This window comes from Nerophis ophidion, linkage group LG09 (genome assembly GCF_033978795.1).
Source record: "Nerophis ophidion isolate RoL-2023_Sa linkage group LG09, RoL_Noph_v1.0, whole genome shotgun sequence".
NCBI classification, from domain to species: Eukaryota; Metazoa; Chordata; class Actinopteri; order Syngnathiformes; family Syngnathidae; genus Nerophis; species Nerophis ophidion.
The window spans coordinates 71,110,829-71,129,627 of record NC_084619.1 but is presented as its reverse complement, the minus strand read 5'-3'; the positions used below and the strand labels follow the sequence as shown (position 1 = coordinate 71,129,627).

At 43.4% G+C, this 18,799-nt stretch overlaps 1 protein-coding gene across 2 annotated transcripts in view; it reads right to left on the bottom strand.

Moving 5' to 3' along the window:
- Window positions 1-729: 729 nt before the first annotated feature.
- slc16a9b (solute carrier family 16 member 9b) overlaps window positions 730-18,799 on the bottom strand; it is a 34,470-nt gene continuing 16,400 nt past the window's right edge. The window contains exons 3-5 of one of the 2 annotated variants that reach the window (XM_061911728.1): window positions 14,988-15,083; window positions 9,491-10,366; window positions 730-2,323 (exon numbers count right to left, since the gene is read on the bottom strand). In XM_061911728.1, coding sequence (XP_061767712.1) covers window positions 2,139-2,323; window positions 9,491-10,366; window positions 14,988-15,083 — 1,157 coding nt within the window. In that variant the 3' untranslated portion in view covers window positions 730-2,138. The other variant, XM_061911729.1, reaches the window with a different exon arrangement.

Genomic DNA, 18,799 nt, shown 5'->3' with positions numbered 1-18,799 from the left:
CGAGCTACTTTTCAATTGGCCAACTCGAGGGGATCTACCTCATTTATATATATCATTTATATTTATTTATTTATGAAAGAGACAATTTTGTAAACAAGTTAAATGTGTTTAATGATAATACAAGCATGTGTAACACATATAGATGTCTTTCTTTCACGAAGACAAGAATATAAGTTGGTGTATTACCTGATTCTGATGACTTGCATTGATTGGAATTACACAGTAATGATGATAACGCCCACATTTTCAAATGGAAAAGAAAAAAAGTTGTCCTTTCTGTACAATACCACATGAAAGTGGTTGGTTTTTGGCATCTAATTCATCCAGCTTCCATACACTTTACAAGAAAAACATTGGCGGCAAATTCCGTAGCTTGCTTGATTGACATTCACAGCACCAGAGGGTCTTGTGAGATGACGCTGGCTGCTGCCAGTTCATTATTATGAAAAAATGACAGAGAGGAAGGCGAGAAACACTTTTTATTTCAACAGACTTTCGCGCCGTCCCTTCCGTCAAAACTCTAAAGGCCGACTGCACATTTCCTATCTTCACAATAAAAGCCCTGCTTCATGCTGCCTGCACTAACTAAATACAGAGTCTTATTTTGTTAGCGCAGGCAGCGAAAGTCTGTTGAAATAAAAAGTGTTTCTCGCCTTCCTCTCTGTCATTTTTTCATAATAATGAACTGGCAGCAGCCAGCGTCATCTCACAAGACCCTCGGGTGCCGTGAATGTCAATCAAGCAAGCTACGGAATTTGCCGCCAATGTTTTTCTTGTAAAGTGTATGGAAGCTGGATGAATTAGATGCCAAAAACCAACCACTTTCATGTGGTATTGTACAGAAAGGACAACTTTTTTTCTCCTCCATTTGAAAATGTGGGCGTTATCATCATTACTGTCTGATTCCAATCAATGCAAGTCATCAGAATCAGGTAATACACCAACTTATATTCTTGTCTTTGTGAAAGAAAGACATCTATATGTGTTACACAATAAAAGCCCTGCTTCATGCTGCCTGCGCTAACAAAATAAGACTCTGTATTTAGTTAGCGCAGGCAGCAGGAAGCAGGGCTTTTATTGTGAAGGTAGGAAATGTGCAGTCGGCCTTTAGAGTTTTGACGGAAGGTACGGCGCGAGAGTCTGTTGAAATAAAAAGTGTTTCTCGCCTTCCTCTCCGTCATATTTTCATAATAATGATCTTGCAGCAGCCAGCGTCATCTCACAAGACCCTCCGGTACCGTGAATGTCATTTAAGTGACGTCTTGGTGAAGATTGATGATCACTAATTTTTAGGTCTATTTTTTTTAAAAGCCTGGCTGGAGATCGACTGACACACCCCCCGCGGTCGACTGGTAGCTCGCGATCGACGTAATGGGCACCCCTGATCTAGGGTATAAAAGTATGACGCTGTAAAGCGCCATTCATGTGAAACTCACGGGCCGCACCAACCTTAAATTCGCCTATCGAGATGCGGGCCGCAAAATAACGTCTCGCGGGCCGCGTATTTGAGACCCCTGACCTAAACTTTTCGAAACTCAGTAATACAATGCAGCTCTGCTACCGCAACAACAGAAGTGATGTATGCTTAGTGGCGGTGTACCCAATATTGTGACCAGTCACCATCCATCCATTTTCTACCGCACATAACTTAAGAAAATGAAGTACTGTTCCAACGATTGTTAGGTGTTGACAGGCATGAACTATTGATACTTTGGTGATACACACGGAGTCATTGAGACAATACAGACGAAAAATCCATACAAAAAAGGTATTTAAGGTGTGTGAATTGTCGAAGGGTCTTTTTGTGCATTTTCAGTGGTTTCAAGTTTCGAGACCCGAGCGGTCATTTGGCAAGGTTATATACAAGGTTTGGCCACCTCGTAAAATGAGGCTACGAAATAAGAGCGGCACAGGCAGCGGGGTGGATGTGCAGTGCGTGTGATTGGCATGGACCTGAGAAACGCAGGCTGGCTTTAAAAAGGAGGCGGCCCGGATTTCCCTTGGAAAGTCTTTTTGGTGCATCGGAACCTGGCAGCAGTTGTCGGGGCCAACCCCGGTGTAGTCAGAGTTGCTTCAGGTATGACCGTCGCTAATAGCAGAGTGTTTGGATCGCAGCGCTAACCACAATGTGCTCGTATTCACGCCACAGAGGCCACTTTGTTGCAGTTGCTGGTGTATTGGACGTCCGGTCTGTCCTTCTCCGACGGCTTCGTTTTCCAGCAGGGAAGCGTGAGCACGGAGAGGACTAGCGCTCCCAGCAGCACGCTGCTCCCGCTGAAGTAGAACGCCATGTCGTAAGACTGGGTCCAGTCAAATAACCACCCTAAGAAGTGTTGAAAAGACAAGGTTAGGCAGTAGTTTTTTGAATCAGTCATGGTGTGTGAAGTGGGATCCATTCAAAGGTAAATCTGTCATTTAGCACAAAGTAGTTCTTTGGTAGTTCACTGACTTTGCACAAAACAAGATCTTAGGTACAATGCCACACATGCCAAAAAAGAGGAGTTCCTCAGGAGTCCTGACTCAGCTTTTCGGTAGTCCCTTGCCCAGAGAAACCATTCTGTCATCGTCGTTCTGTCATAGTGTCTGAAGGGGGATCAATTCTAAGGTTCAGTTCAGTTCCAATTGCTTGAAGCGGGTTGAAATCTTAGGTCGATAGGTAACTTTGACAGTTCTACCTCAGTTGTTGACCAGTTCTGTCAATGAGTGCAAATTGGGATAAGTTCTAAGGAAGTCACTTTGAGAAACATGGGTTCAGTTCATAGAGAATCGTTTTCATTGAAGCAGGTCAAGATCTTGGTTCTGTCACTGCAAAACTCACTTACTCTGTGTTTCTGCTACAGTTCTTAGATAGTTCTGACACATGCCACAAAAATAGAACAAATTCTTCTGGAATCCTGCCACAGTTTTTCGGTAGTCACTTGCCCAGAGAACTCATTCTGTCATGGTCGTTCTGTCATAGTGTCTGGAAGCCGGATCAATTCTAAGGTTCAGTTCAGTTCCAGCACACATTGCTTGAAGCAGGTTGAAATCTTAGGTCGATAGGTAACTTTCCACCGGATAGACCTAGTTCTTTGGCAGTTCTACCTCAGTTGTTAGCCAGTTCTGTCAAGGAGTGCAAATTGGGATAAGTTCTAAGGAAGTCACTTTGAACGCTGAAGTAGAACGCCATGTCATAAGACTGGGTCCAGTCAAATAACCACCCTAAGAAGTGTTGAAAAGACAAGGTTAGGCAGTAGTTAGTACCCTGTTTTTTTAATAGTTCAGTCATGGTGTGTGAAGTGGGATCCATTCAAAGGTAAATCTGTCATTTAGCACAAAGTAGTTCTTTGGTAGTTCACTGACTTTGCACAAAACAAGATCTTAGGTACAATGCCACACATGCCAAAAAAAGGAGTTCCTCAGGAGTCCTGACTCAGCTTTTCGGTAGTCCCTTGCCCAGAGAAACCATTCTGTCATCGTCGTTCTGTCATAGTGTCTGAAGGGGGATCAATTCTAAGGTTCAGTTCAGTTCCAATTGCTTGAAGCAGGTTGAAATCTTAGGTCGATAGGTAACTTTGGCAGTTCTACCTCAGTTGTTGGCCAGTTCTGTCAATGAGTGCAAATTGGGATAAGTTCTAAGGAAGTCACTTTGAGAAACATGGGTTCAGTTCATAGAGAATCGTTTTCATTGAAGCAGGTCAAGATCTTGGTTCTGTCACTGCAAAACTCACTTAGTCTGTATTTCTGCTACAGTTCTTAGTTCTGACACATGCCACAAAAATAGAACAAATTCTTCTGGAATCCTGCCACAGTTTTTCGGTAGTCACTTGCCTAGAGAACACATTCTGTCATGGTCGTTCTGTCATAGTGTCTGAAAGCCGGATCAATTCTAAGGTTAAGTTCAGTTCCAGCACACATTGCTTGAAGCAGGTTGAAATCTTAGGTCGATAGGTCACTTTCCACCAGATAGACCTAGTTCTTTGGCAGTTCTACCTCAGTTGTTAGCCAGTTCTGTCAAGGAGTACAAATTGGGATAAGTTCTAAGGAAGTCACTTTGAACGCTGAAGTAGAACGCCATGTCATAAGACTGGGTCCAGTCAAATAAACACCCTAAGAAGTGTTGAAAAGACAAGGTTAGGCAGTAGTTAGTACCCTGTTTTTTTAATCAGTCATGGTGTGTGAAGTGGGATCATTCAAAGGTAAATCTGTGATTTAACACAAAGTAGTTCTTTGGTAGTTCACTGACTTTGCACAAAACAAGATCTTAGGTACAATGCCACACATGCCAAAAAAGAGTTCCTCAGGAGTCCTGACTCAGCTTTTCGGTACTCCCTTGCCCAGAGAAACCATTCTGTCATCGTCGTTCTGTCATAGTGTCTGAAGGGGGATCAATTCTAAGGTTCAGTTCAGTTCCAATTGCTTGAAGCAGGTTGAAATCTTAGGTCGATAGGTAACTTTGGCAGTTCTACCTCAGTTGTTGACCAGTTGTGTCAATGAGTGCAAATTGGGATAAGTTCTAAGGAAGTCACTTTGAGAAACATGGGTTCAGTTCATAGAGAATCGTTTTCATTGAAGCAGGTCAAGATCTTGGTTCTGTCACTGCAAAACTCACTTAGTCTGTATTTCTGCTGCAGTTCTTAGATAGTTCTGACACATGCCACAAAAATAGAACAAATTCTTCTGGAATCCTGCCAGTTTTTCGGTGGTCACTTGCCTAGAGAACACATTCTGTCATGGTCGTTCTGTCATAGTGGCTGGAAGCCGGGTCAATTCTAAGGTTCAGTTCAGTTCCAGTACACATTGCTTGAAGCAGGTTGAAATGTTAGGTCGATAGGTAACTTTCCACCAGATAGACCTAGTTCTTTGGCAGTTCTACCTCAGTTGTTAGCCAGTTCTGTCAAGGAGTGCAAATTGGGATAAGTTCTAAGGAAGTCACTTTGAACGCTGAAGTAGAACGCCATGTCGTAAGACTGGGTCCAGTCAAATAACCACCCTAAGAAGTGTTGAAAAGACAAGGTTAGGCAGTAGTTAGTACCCTGTTTTTTTAATCAGTCATGGTGTGTGAAGTGGGATCAATTCAAAGGTAAATCTGTCATTTAGCACAAAGTAGTTCTTTGGTAGTTCACTGACTTTGCACAAAACAAGATCTTAGGTACAATGCCACACATGCCAAAAAAAAGGAGTTCCTCAGGAGTCCTGACTCAGCTTTTTGGTAGTCCCCTTGCCCAGAGAAACCATTCTGTCATCGTCGTTCTGTCATAGTGTCTGAAGGGGGATCAATTCTAAGGTTCAGTTCAGTTCCAATTGCTTGAAGCGGGTTGAAATCTTAGGTCGATAGGTAACTTTGGCAGTTCTACCTCAGTTGTTGACCAGTTCTGTCAATGAGTGCAAATTGGGATAAGTTCTAAGGAAGTCACTTTGAGAAACATGGGTTCAGATCACAGAGAATCGTTTTCATTGAAGCAGGTCAAGATCTTGGTTCTGTCACTGCAAAACTCACTTAGTCTGTATTTCTGCTGCAGTTCTTAGATAGTTCTGACACATGCCACAAAAATAGAACAAATTCTTCTGGAATCCTGCCACAGTTTTTCGGTAGTCACTTGCCTAGAGAACACATTCTGTCATGGTCGTTCTGTCATAGTGTCTGGAAGCCGGATCTATTCTAAGGTTCAGTTCAGTTCCAGTACACATTGCTTGAAGCAGGTTGAAATCTTAGGTCGATAGGTAACTTTCCACCGGATAGACCTAGTTCTTTGGCAGTTCTACCTCAGTTGTTAGCCAGTTCTGTCAAGGAGTGCAAATTGGGATAAGTTCTAAGGAAGTCACTTTGAACGCTGAAGTAGAACGCCATGTCATAAGACTGGGTCCAGTCAAATAACCACCCTAAGAAGTGTTGAAAAGACAAGGTTAGGCAGTAGTTAGTACCCTGTTTTTTTAATAGTTCAGTCATGGTGTGTGAAGTGGGATCCATTCAAAGGTAAATCTGTCATTTAGCACAAAGTAGTTCTTTGGTAGTTCACTGACTTTGCACAAAACAAGATCTTAGGTACAATGCCACACATGCCAAAAAAAGGAGTTCCTCAGGAGTCCTGACTCAGCTTTTCGGTAGTCCCTTGCCCAGAGAAACCATTCTGTCATCGTCGTTCTGTCATAGTGTCTGAAGGGGGATCAATTCTAAGGTTCAGTTCAGTTCCAATTGCTTGAAGCAGGTTGAAATCTTAGGTCGATAGGTAACTTTGGCAGTTCTACCTCAGTTGTTGGCCAGTTCTGTCAATGAGTGCAAATTGGGATAAGTTCTAAGGAAGTCACTTTGAGAAACATGGGTTCAGTTCATAGAGAATCGTTTTCATTGAAGCAGGTCAAGATCTTGGTTCTGTCACTGCAAAACTCACTTAGTCTGTATTTCTGCTACAGTTCTTAGTTCTGACACATGCCACAAAAATAGAACAAATTCTTCTGGAATCCTGCCACAGTTTTTCGGTAGTCACTTGCCTAGAGAACACATTCTGTCATGGTCGTTCTGTCATAGTGTCTGAAAGCCGGATCAATTCTAAGGTTAAGTTCAGTTCCAGCACACATTGCTTGAAGCAGGTTGAAATCTTAGGTCGATAGGTCACTTTCCACCAGATAGACCTAGTTCTTTGGCAGTTCTACCTCAGTTGTTAGCCAGTTCTGTCAAGGAGTACAAATTGGGATAAGTTCTAAGGAAGTCACTTTGAACGCTGAAGTAGAACGCCATGTCATAAGACTGGGTCCAGTCAAATAAACACCCTAAGAAGTGTTGAAAAGACAAGGTTAGGCAGTAGTTAGTACCCTGTTTTTTTAATCAGTCATGGTGTGTGAAGTGGGATCATTCAAAGGTAAATCTGTGATTTAACACAAAGTAGTTCTTTGGTAGTTCACTGACTTTGCACAAAACAAGATCTTAGGTACAATGCCACACATGCCAAAAAAGAGTTCCTCAGGAGTCCTGACTCAGCTTTTCGGTACTCCCTTGCCCAGAGAAACCATTCTGTCATCGTCGTTCTGTCATAGTGTCTGAAGGGGGATCAATTCTAAGGTTCAGTTCAGTTCCAATTGCTTGAAGCAGGTTGAAATCTTAGGTCGATAGGTAACTTTGGCAGTTCTACCTCAGTTGTTGACCAGTTGTGTCAATGAGTGCAAATTGGGATAAGTTCTAAGGAAGTCACTTTGAGAAACATGGGTTCAGTTCATAGAGAATCGTTTTCATTGAAGCAGGTCAAGATCTTGGTTCTGTCACTGCAAAACTCACTTAGTCTGTATTTCTGCTGCAGTTCTTAGATAGTTCTGACACATGCCACAAAAATAGAACAAATTCTTCTGGAATCCTGCCAGTTTTTCGGTGGTCACTTGCCTAGAGAACACATTCTGTCATGGTCGTTCTGTCATAGTGGCTGGAAGCCGGGTCAATTCTAAGGTTCAGTTCAGTTCCAGTACACATTGCTTGAAGCAGGTTGAAATGTTAGGTCGATAGGTAACTTTCCACCAGATAGACCTAGTTCTTTGGCAGTTCTACCTCAGTTGTTAGCCAATTCTGTCAAGGAGTGCAAATTGGGATAAGTTCTAAGGAAGTCACTTTGAACGCTGAAGTAGAACGCCATGTCGTAAGACTGGGTCCAGTCAAATAACCACCCTAAGAAGTGTTGAAAAGACAAGGTTAGGCAGTAGTTAGTACCCTGTTTTTTTAATCAGTCATGGTGTGTGAAGTGGGATCAATTCAAAGGTAAATCTGTCATTTAGCACAAAGTAGTTCTTTGGTAGTTCACTGACTTTGCACAAAACAAGATCTTAGGTACAATGCCACACATGCCAAAAAAAAGGAGTTCCTCAGGAGTCCTGACTCAGCTTTTTGGTAGTCCCCTTGCCCAGAGAAACCATTCTGTCATCGTCGTTCTGTCATAGTGTCTGAAGGGGGATCAATTCTAAGGTTCAGTTCAGTTCCAATTGCTTGAAGCGGGTTGAAATCTTAGGTCGATAGGTAACTTTGGCAGTTCTACCTCAGTTGTTGACCAGTTCTGTCAATGAGTGCAAATTGGGATAAGTTCTAAGGAAGTCACTTTGAGAAACATGGGTTCAGTTCATAGAGAATCGTTTTCATTGAAGCAGGTCAAGATCTTGGTTCTGTCACTGCAAAACTCACTTAGTCTGTATTTCTGCTGCAGTTCTTAGATAGTTCTGACACATGCCACAAAAATAGAACAAATTCTTCTGGAATCCTGCCACAGTTTTTCGGTAATCACTTGCCTAGAGAACACATTGTGTCATGGTCGTTCCGTCATAGTGTCTGGAAGCCGGATCTATTCTAAGGTTCAGTTCCAGTACACATTGCTTGAAGCAGGTTGAAATCTTAGGTCGATAGGTAACTTTCCACCGGATAGACCTAGTTCTTTGGCAGCTCTACCTCAGTTGTTAGCCAGTTCTGTCAAGGAGTGCAAATTGGGATAAGTTCTAAGGAAGTCACTTTGAGAAAAATGGGGTCAGTTCATAGAGTGATTTTCATTGAAGCAGGTCAAGAGCTTAGTTCTGTCACTGCAACACTTAGTTATTCTGTATTTTTGCTAGTTTCGGTAGTCACTTGCCTAAAGCAAACATTCTGTCATGGTCGTTCTGTCATTGTGTCTGAAGCGTGATTCATTCTAAGGTTCAGTTTAGTCACTTGCTTTAGGCAGGTCTAGATCTTGGGTAGATAGGTCACTTCCCACCAAACTGACCTGTTTTTTTTTGGCAGTTCTGCGGCAATTCTTAGGTAGTTCTGTCATGGTGTGAAAAATGAGATTAATTCTTGGGATCGTGTCTATGGATGTTGTCGTTCATCCAGGTCATCGTATCCTCAGGAATTCAAATCGACCGCTACTGGACTGTTCAGTTTGTCTGAGAAGATGTTTTTGCCTCTCTTCCAAGTCGGCTTCATCAGTTAATGCTCACAGACTTAAATTGGTCCGATCAAGTCTTATCCTTAGGATAAATTCTAAGGAAGTCACTTTCAGCCAAATTGGCTTAGTTCGTAGGAAGTTATTTTCATTGAAACAGGTCAAGATTTTACTTCTGTCACCGCAAAACTGACTTTGTTACTCTGTGTATCTGCAACGGTTCTTAGGTAGTTTGGTGATTGTGCACGTGTAGAAAAATGGACAATAGAGTGAAGTCTTGAATTATGTCATGGTTTGCAAAGCAGGATCAATTCTAAGGTGGTTCTGTCCCTTTTCTTGGGGTGGGGTCGATGTTTTAGGTAGGTCGATTACTCTGCGATCAGATGTAGTTTTTGTTGGTAGTTCTGAATCAGTTCTTATGTCCTGATGCCTAAGAGATTTCTGTCACTTGGTGTGAAGTGGCTTCAGTGCCCAGGCAGTTCAGTAACCTCGCTTTAAGCAAGTTCTTAGGTGGTTCCGCCACAGTTCTTAGCAAGATGGATTCTAAGGTAGTTTTATCACACAAAAAACATACTCGGTTTTTGTCTCTGAGCTCGGTCAGTTGCAAACACGCCACTTACCGACAACAGGAGGTCCGAGCATGATCCCGAAGCCGCCAAAGAACATGACGATTCCGTGGGCTTGTGTGAGTCTGTCCAAGCCAACAATCTTCGTGGTTATATAAGAGGTGATGGACCAGTTTCCTGAGAAGAAGCCCAGGACGACGCAGAGGATCTGCAGTCCAATGTAGCTCTTGGTGATGGGGATGAGCAGCAGCACGGCACCACCAGCAAACATGGTGAAGGCATACAAGTAGATGCTATTGATCCACCTGATGTCCACCATGATACCCAGCACCAGTTTGCCCACGCAACCTGCAATGGCCCCAATGGACACCAGAGGAATGACGCTGACTTCTTCGATCAGTCCCTGGCTCTGAGCCACGTCCTCGATGAAGAGCACCGGAGGGAACGCTCCCAGGCTGAACAGGAAGACCGCAATGCAGAAGGCCACCATGGCTTGGTTCTGCAGAATCTCATACATGGAGTGCATGTACCTGGAGTAGGCCTGCTTTTTCTTCTTGATCACTTTCATGATGCCCAACCGAGCCAGAAGGCCGCTTCTCTTCTCCACCTGAATGGCGGAGTCTTTGCCGTCGATGGTGATGAGAAGCTCCTTCGCCATCAGACTCTTCTCCTGAGCGGACGTGGTGGACCCGTTTGCGATCTTCAGGTCGTCCAACTGGGGCTTCTCGAAGAGCTGCTCCTCCGTGTTGCGCTCCAGAGCCGCCCTCTGCTTGAGGTAGTAGCCCGGCATGTCGAGGGGCCTCATGAAGCCGGCGCAGGCCATGAGGTTTAGCGCCAAAGCTCCGATGATTAGAAGGCAGCCGTCCAGGCCGTAGAGCACGATCAGCTCGTTCTGAGCGGTGGCGTAGATGAAGGCGCCCACGCTGGTGCCTGCAGGACACAAACCCGCTGGAGTCAAGGGACTTGCCAAGACATGGGTCCGCAATATTTGCTTGCACACCATTTATTTCACATGTTTTAGTACAAAACTTGCATGGAAATTGTATAAAACTTATTATGGGCCCTAAAGTTGGACCCCATAAGAAGTTGAATGGACTTAAAGGGGAACTGCACTTTTTTGGAATGTTGCCTATCGTTCAAAATCATGATGAGAGACAACACACGTGTCTTTTTAATGATAAAGATGATAAAAACACTTGAAAGATGGGAGTCATCGTTGGAGCCTTCAAAGTCTCTAAAACAACTTCATCAACGTTTTATATACACACTGCAAGTACATATACTGTAATGTAGTAACAGACACCTTCATAACAATATGTAATATGTACAATATACACACTGCAAGTATATATATATATATATATATATATAATGTAGTAACAGACACTTTCATAACAATATGTAATATGTACAATATACACACTGCAAGTATATATATCATGTAGTAACAGACACCTTCATAACAATATGTAATATGTACAATAAACACACTGCAAGTACATATACTGTAATGTAGTAACAGACACCTTCATAACAATATGTAATATGTACAATATACACACTGCAAGTATATATATCATGTAGTAACAGACACCTTCATAACAATATGTAATATGTACAATATACACACTGCAAGTATATATATATATATATATATATATAATGTAGTAACAGACACTTTCATAACAATATGTAATATGTACAATATACACACTGCAAGTATATATATCATGTAGTAACAGATAACTTCATAACAATATGTAATATGTACAATATACACACTGCAAGTATATATATCATGTAGTAACAGACACCTTCATAACAATATGTAATATGTACAATATACACACTGCAAGTATATATATCATGTAGTAACAGACACCTTCATAACAATATGTAATATGTACAATACACACACTGCAAGTACATATACTGTAATGTAGTAACAGACACCTTCATAACAGTATGTAATATGTACAATATACACACTGCAAGTATATATATATATATAATGTAGTAACAGACACTTTCATAACAATATGTAATATGTACAATATACACACTGCAAGTATATATATCATGTAGTAACAGACACTTTCATAACAATATGTAATATGTACAATATACACACTGCAAGTATATGTATCATGTAGTAACAGACACCTTCATAACAATATGTAATATTTACAATATACACACTGCAAGTACATATATCATGTAGTAACAGACACCTTCATAACAATATGTAATATGTACAATATACACACTGCAAGTATATATATCATGTAGTAACAGACACCTTCATAACAACATGTAATATGTACAATATTTACCGTATTTTGATCATTTTAATAATTTGCGAGACTGATTTATTCTGTACATTAAGTTCTGTTTCCATAGCAACACACGTCTGACTTCTGGCAAGGTGTGTGTTCCTACTTCCAGAATCAAACACGAGTGTGTTGTAATCACAGCAGACTTGGTAACAGACAACCAAGACACACCAAAAATGACCAAAAGCAACAATATCAATGATAATGCAAATAATAGTTATGTTTTTAATCAAAAAGAGATTCTTAAAAAAATATTGTTTTTAAAATGGATTATTCATTTTTGGTATAGTTTTGTTTTTAAAATCAATTTCTGAAAATTGTGAAACTTTTTTAATCGGAATAAATCAAAATCACCATTTGAAGTTTTTTAATAAGCCATAATCATCCATGGCTAACTAATCGACTATTGGAATAATTGTTCTTTGCAGCTCCTCTAACGTGTTTTGCAAGGCACAACCAATAGGGGGCAATAATGTATAATATACAGCAGGGGTGCCCACACTTTTTCTGCAGGCGAGCTACTTTTCAATTGACCAACTCGAGGGGATCTACCTCATTTATATATATCATTTATATTTATTTATATATGAAAGAGACACTTTTGTAAACAAGTTAAATGTGTTTAATGATAATACAAGCATGTGTAACACATATAGATGTCTTTCTTTCACAAAGACAAGAATATAAGTTGGTGTATTACCTGATTCTGATGACTTGCATTGATTGGAATCAGACAGTAATGATGATAACGCCCACATTTTCAAATGGAGGAGAAAAAAAGTTGTCCTTTCTGTACAATACCACATGAAAGTGGTTGGTTTTTGGCATCTAATTCATCCAGCTTCCATACACTTTACAAGAAAAACATTGGCGGCAAATTCCGTAGCTTGCTTGATTGACATTCACGGCACCCGAGGGTCTTGTGAGATGACGCTGGCTGCTGCCAGTTCATTATTATGAAAAAATGACGGAGAGGAAGGCGAGAAACACTTTTTATTTCAACAGACTTTCGCGCCGTCCCTTCCGTCAAAACTCTAAAGGCCGACTGCACATTTCCTATCTTCACAATAAAAGCCCTGCTTCATGCTGCCTGCGCTAACAAAATAAGAGTCTCAGAAAGCTGGCGTGCACAAGTGATGTGCACGCCAGCTTTCTGAGGGATCGCTTGTGCACGCCAGTTTTCCGAGACTCTGTATTTAGTTAGCGCAGGCAGCATGAAGCAGGGCTTTTATTGTGAAGATAGGAAATGTGCAGTCGGCCTTTAGAGTTTTGACGGAAGGTACGGCGCGAGAGTCTGTTGAAATAAAAAGTGTTTCTCGCCTTCCTCTCGGTCATATTTTCATAATAATGATCTTGCAGCAGCCAGCGTCATCTCACAAGACCCTCCGGTACCGTGAATGTCATTTAAGTGACGTCTTGGTGAAGATTGATGATCACTAATTTTTAGGTCTATTTTTTTTAAAAGCCTGGCTGGAGATCGACTGACACACCCCCCGCGGTCGACTGGTAGCTCGCGATCGACGTAATGGGCACCCCTGATATACAGGTATATCCATCCATTTTCTACCGCTTGTCCCTTTTGGGGGTCACGGGGGGGGGGTCGGTGGAGCTAACATATAATGATATTTTGTATAACATCATGATAATAATAACGATACAATAGATCAACATTGTGCTGTATTCTGGAGCTGTTGCGTGGAAAAGGACCTGAAGATAACCTCACATAAATAAATAAAATGATCTATTCTGCTATCTCGGAGCGATTGGCTTCCATAACTTCTTTCAGTTCTATCGACATGGACTTTATCCAGGAAGTAAACAGAGCCCAGGTCAAGTCAACGCCTCTTGGCAGCCGACCATGTTGTAAAGTCGACCATATTTGCAGCGGATCATAATAACAACAATAAAGGCGTCGCGGGCGAGACTTTAGTGACGCAAAGTCCATTTGGTTCTAAGTGGTGTCCAGCTGATGGACGCCAGCTGGCTTTTCGCAAACGAGCCTTTCTGCAAAACACGGCCACTGCATTGGACCGTGTCCCTCGGGAAGACCTGTGGGGAGTGCTTAGAGAGAGTATGGGGTATCGGACTGTCTTATTGTGGCGGTCCGCTCCCTGTATGATCAGTGTCAGAGCTTGGTCCACATTGCCGGCAGTAAGTCGGACACGTTTCCAGTGAGGGTTGGACTCCGCCAAGGCTGTCCTTTGTCACCGATTCTGTTCAGAACTTTTATGGACAGAATTTCTAGGCGTTGAGGGGTTCCGGTTTGGTGGCCGCGGGATTTGGTCTCTGCTTTTTGCAGATGATGTGGTCCTGATGGCTTCATCTGGCCGGGATCTTCAGCTCTCACTGGATCGGTTCGCAGCCGAGTGTGAAGCGGCCGGAATGAGAATCAGCACCTCCAAATCCGAGTCCATGGTTCTCTCCCGGAAAAGGGTGGAGTGCCATCTCCGGGTTGGGGAGGAGACCCTGCCCCAAGTGGAGGAGTTCAAGTACCTAGGAGTCTTGTTCACGAGTGAAGGAAGAGTGGATCGTGAGATCGACAGGCGGATCGGTGCGGCGTCTTCAGTAATGCGGACGTTGTATCGATCCGTTGTGGTGAAGAAGGACCTGAGCCGGAAGGCAAAGCTCTCAATTTACCGGTCGATCTACGTTCGCATCCTCACCTATGGTCATGAGCTTTGGGTCATGACCGAAAGGATAAGATCACGGGTACAAGCGGCCCAAATGAGTTTCCAGGTCTCTCCCTTAGAGATAGGGTGAGAAGCTCTGCCATCCGGGAGGAACTCAAAGTAAAGCCGCTGCTCCTTCACATCGAGAGGAGCCAGATGAGGTGGTTCGGGCATCTGGTCAGGATGCCACCCGAACGCCTCCCTAGGGAGGTGTTTAGGGCACGTCCAACCGGTAGGAGGCCACGGGGAAGACCCAGGACACGTTGGGAAGACTATGTCTCCCGGCTGGCCTGGGAACGCCTCGGGATCCCCCGGGAAGAGCTAGACGAAGTGGCTGGGGAGAGGGAAGTCTGGGCTTCCCTGCTTAGGCTGCTGCCCCCGCGACCCGACCTCGGATAAGCGGAAGAAGATGGATAGATGGATGGATGGCCACTGCAGTCCTCAGCCCGAGTCCACCCCTGGACTGTCTGCAGAGGTTCTCCTGCAGGTTCCTCAAGGTTCTCCCAGCAGCAAACATGAAAGTGTGGAGAAGAGATGCAAGAACAGTACCTGTGGTGACGATGCCCAGAGCCAGGCCGCGGCGCTTGTCAAAATACTGGCAGGTGATGGTCAGCGTGGCTGCGTAGACCAGACCGCAACCCAGACCTAGAGTGCAGGAGACAGGACAAACTCTTTGAGTTTAAGTGCAAAGAACAACAGCTTGGCCAATCAGGTCAGATTCTCTTGGAAGTTTGTTTCTTCTCATGGCTTCATGCTTAAAGACTTCTTCCAGACCAGTGACCTGGGACCCCGACTTAAACAAGTTGATAATTGTATTGAGGTGTTACCATTTAGTGGTCAATTGTACGGACTATGTACTGTGCTATCTATTCATACAAGTTTCAATCAGTCAATATCACAGTGTTTTAAACCTTTTTGGAGCCAAGGCACATTTTTGATGTTGAAAAAATGCGGAGGCACACCACCAAGCAGAAATCATTCAAAAACCAAACTCAGTTGACAGTAAAAAGTGGTTCTGGCAACTGTTGGATATGACTTTAAAGCTTTTTGAAAGCAAAAGCTACTTCTTGGGTACTGATTAATGCCAAGGGCTACCAGTTTGATACACACTTAATTGCCAGAAATAGCCATTTTGCTCAATTTACCTTTAATAAATAAATCTACACTACTCTTCAAACAATTTTGTGTTTTCCATGAAAAGTCACACTTATTCACCACCATATGTTGTGAAATGAATAGCCTTTGACACCGTTAACCACGCTATACTGTTGGATAAGCTCCGAGCAATCGGATTCGACGAAACCTCATCGAGCTGGATGCAATCTTCCTTGGAGGGGAGGAAATAGGTGGTAGAGGTGCCCCTCCCCTCTCAGTAAGCTGTGGAGTCCCCCAAGGCAGTATACTATCAATCAATCAATCAATGTTTATTTATATAGCCCCAAATCACAAATGTCTCAAAGGACTGCACAAATCATTACGACTACAACATCCTCGGAAGAACCCACAAAAGGGCAAGGAAAACTCACACCCAGTGGGCAGGGACAATTCACATCCAGTGGGACGCCAGTGACAATGCTGACTATTAGAAACCTTGGAGAGGACCTCAGATGTGGGCAACCCCCCCCCTCTAGGGGACCGAAAGCAATGGATGTCGAGCGGGTCTAACATGATACTGTGAAAGTTCAATCCATAGTGGCTCCAAGACAGCAGCGAGAGTCCCGTCCACAGGAAACCATCTCAAGCGGATCAGCAGCGTAGAGATGTCCCCAACCGATACAGGCGAGCGGCCCACCCTGGGTCCCGACGAGCGGTCCATCCTGGGTCTCGACTCTGGACAGCCAGTACTTCATCCATGGTCATCGGACCGGACCCCCTCCACAAGGGAGGGGGGGACATAGGAGAAAGAAAAGAAGCGGCAGATCAACTGGTCTACAAAGGAGGTCTATTTAAAGGCTAGAGTATACAGATGAGTTTTAAGGTGAGACTTAAATGCTTCTACTGAGGTAGCATCTCGAACTGTTACCGGGAGGGCATTCCAGAGTACTGGAGCCCGAACGGAAAACGCTCTATAGCCCGCAGACTTTTTTTGGGCTTTGGGAATCACTAATAAGCCGGAGTCTTTTGAACGCAGATTTCTTGCCGGGACATATGGTACAATACAATCGGCAAGATAGGCTGGAGCTAGACCGTGTAGTATTTTATACGTAAGTAGTAAAACCTTAAAGTCACATCTTAAGTGCACAGGAAGCCAGTGCAGGTGAGCCAGTATAGGTATATATGTATGTATATATGTATATAAAGGTATATACAGTATAGGTATATATGTATGTATATATGTATATAAAGGTATATACAGTATAGGTATATATGTATGTATATATGTATATAAAGGTATATACAGTACAGGCGTAATATGATCAAACTTTCTTGTTCTTGTCAAAAGTCTAGCTAGGACCTAGGACCTTTACTGTTCCTAATATACGTGAATGACATGCCATCAGCATGCCACTGTGAATTGTTCCTGTTTGCGGATGACTCGGCCCTGCTGGTATCCGGCAAGGACAAGTCAGAGGTGGAACAAATCCTCAGTGCTGAACACCTCAATATTTGCACCTGGCTCGCTGACAACAAGCTATCCATACACTTAAGTAAAACGGAATCCATCCTATTTGGGTCCCATATCAAACTTAAGAAGGTCAGTGACTTCACTATAAAAGTGGGTGACATTGTTATCACCAGGAAGGATGAGATCACCTACCTAGGTTCCATTCTAGAGGCTAAAATGGCAACCAAGGTGATCAAAAAGGTCAACCAAAGAACAAGATTCCTCTACAGAATCTCCTCTCTGGTCCACAAAAGCACCTTGAGGATTCTAGCGGGAACTCTCATTCAACCCTTCTTTGATTACGCTTGCACCTCCTGGTACCCCAGCACCTCCAAAACCCTCAAATCTAGACTCCAAACATCCCAGAATAAGCTAATCCGGTTACTTTTAGACCTCCACCCCAGATCACACCTCAATCCAACCCACTTTTCCAAAGTGGGCTGGCTCAGGGTGGAGGACAGAGTAAAAGAACTTGCACTGAGCCTGGTCTATAAAATCCGCTACACCCATGTCAAATTACTTCCTTAACGTAAATGACCGCCATAACCACAACACCAGGCGAAGCTCCACAAACCACGTTGAACCCAGATTTCGATCTAACAAAGGTCTTAACTCATTCTCTTTCTATGCCACATTAATGTGGAATGCACTCCCAACAGGTATAAAAGTAAGTGCATCTCTATATTCCTTCAAAACCGCTCTAAAACAACACCTCCAGGCAACTTCAACACTTTACTATCTCCCAAATTCGGAGGTCTCAAGGTCGGCCAGTATGCGCTAGTTAGCTAACTATGATCACGCCGCACCGCTGAAAAGTAGTTCCTCGGCTTTAGCGCTTACAATAACAAAAGTAGTTCCTCTGTGCTTGCGCTTATAACAACAATATTGCTAAAACTTGGTCAACATGCAGGTCACGAGATCGAAATTGATTGTGAGGCGGTTTAGCTCGGTTGGTAGAGCGGCCGTACCAGCAACTTGAGGGTTGCAGGTTCGATTCCCGCTTCCGCCATCCTAGTCTCTGCCGTTGTGTCCTTGGGCAAGACACTTGACCCACCTGCTCCCAGTGCCACCCACACTGCTTTGAATGTAACTTAGATATTGGGTTTCACTATGTAAAGCGCTTTGAGTCACTAGAGAAAAAGCGCTATATAAATATAATTCACTTCACTTTACTAATACCCTCCTCCATTCACATCCCATCTCCCCGGATTATAAACAACTCAAATGTACTTCTAATGTATATACTTGTTCTTATGCTATGTGAACTCACTATGTTCTCTGCTGGCTGTACATCCATCCATCCATCCATTTTCTACCGCGTATTCCCTTTCGGGGTCGCGGGGGGCGCTGGCGCCTATCTCAGCTACAATCGGGCGGAAGGCGGGGTACACCCTGGACAAGTCGCCAGCTCATCGCAGGGCCAACACAGATAGACAGACAACATTCACACTCACATTCACACACTAGGGCCAATTTAGTGTTGCCAATCAACCTATCCCCAGGTGCATGTCTTTGGAAGTGGGAGGAAGCCGGAGTACCCGGAGGGAACCCACGCAGTCACGGGGAGAACATGCAAACTCCACACAGAAAGATCCCGAGCCTGGATTTGAACCCAGGACTGCAGGACCTTCGTATTGTGAGGCAGACGCACTAACCCCTCTGCCACCGTGAAGCCCCTGGCTGTACATATCCTACTAAATAAGACCTACACTGTTTCAATGTCCACATTTCTCTGTTGATGCAATTGTTGATGACT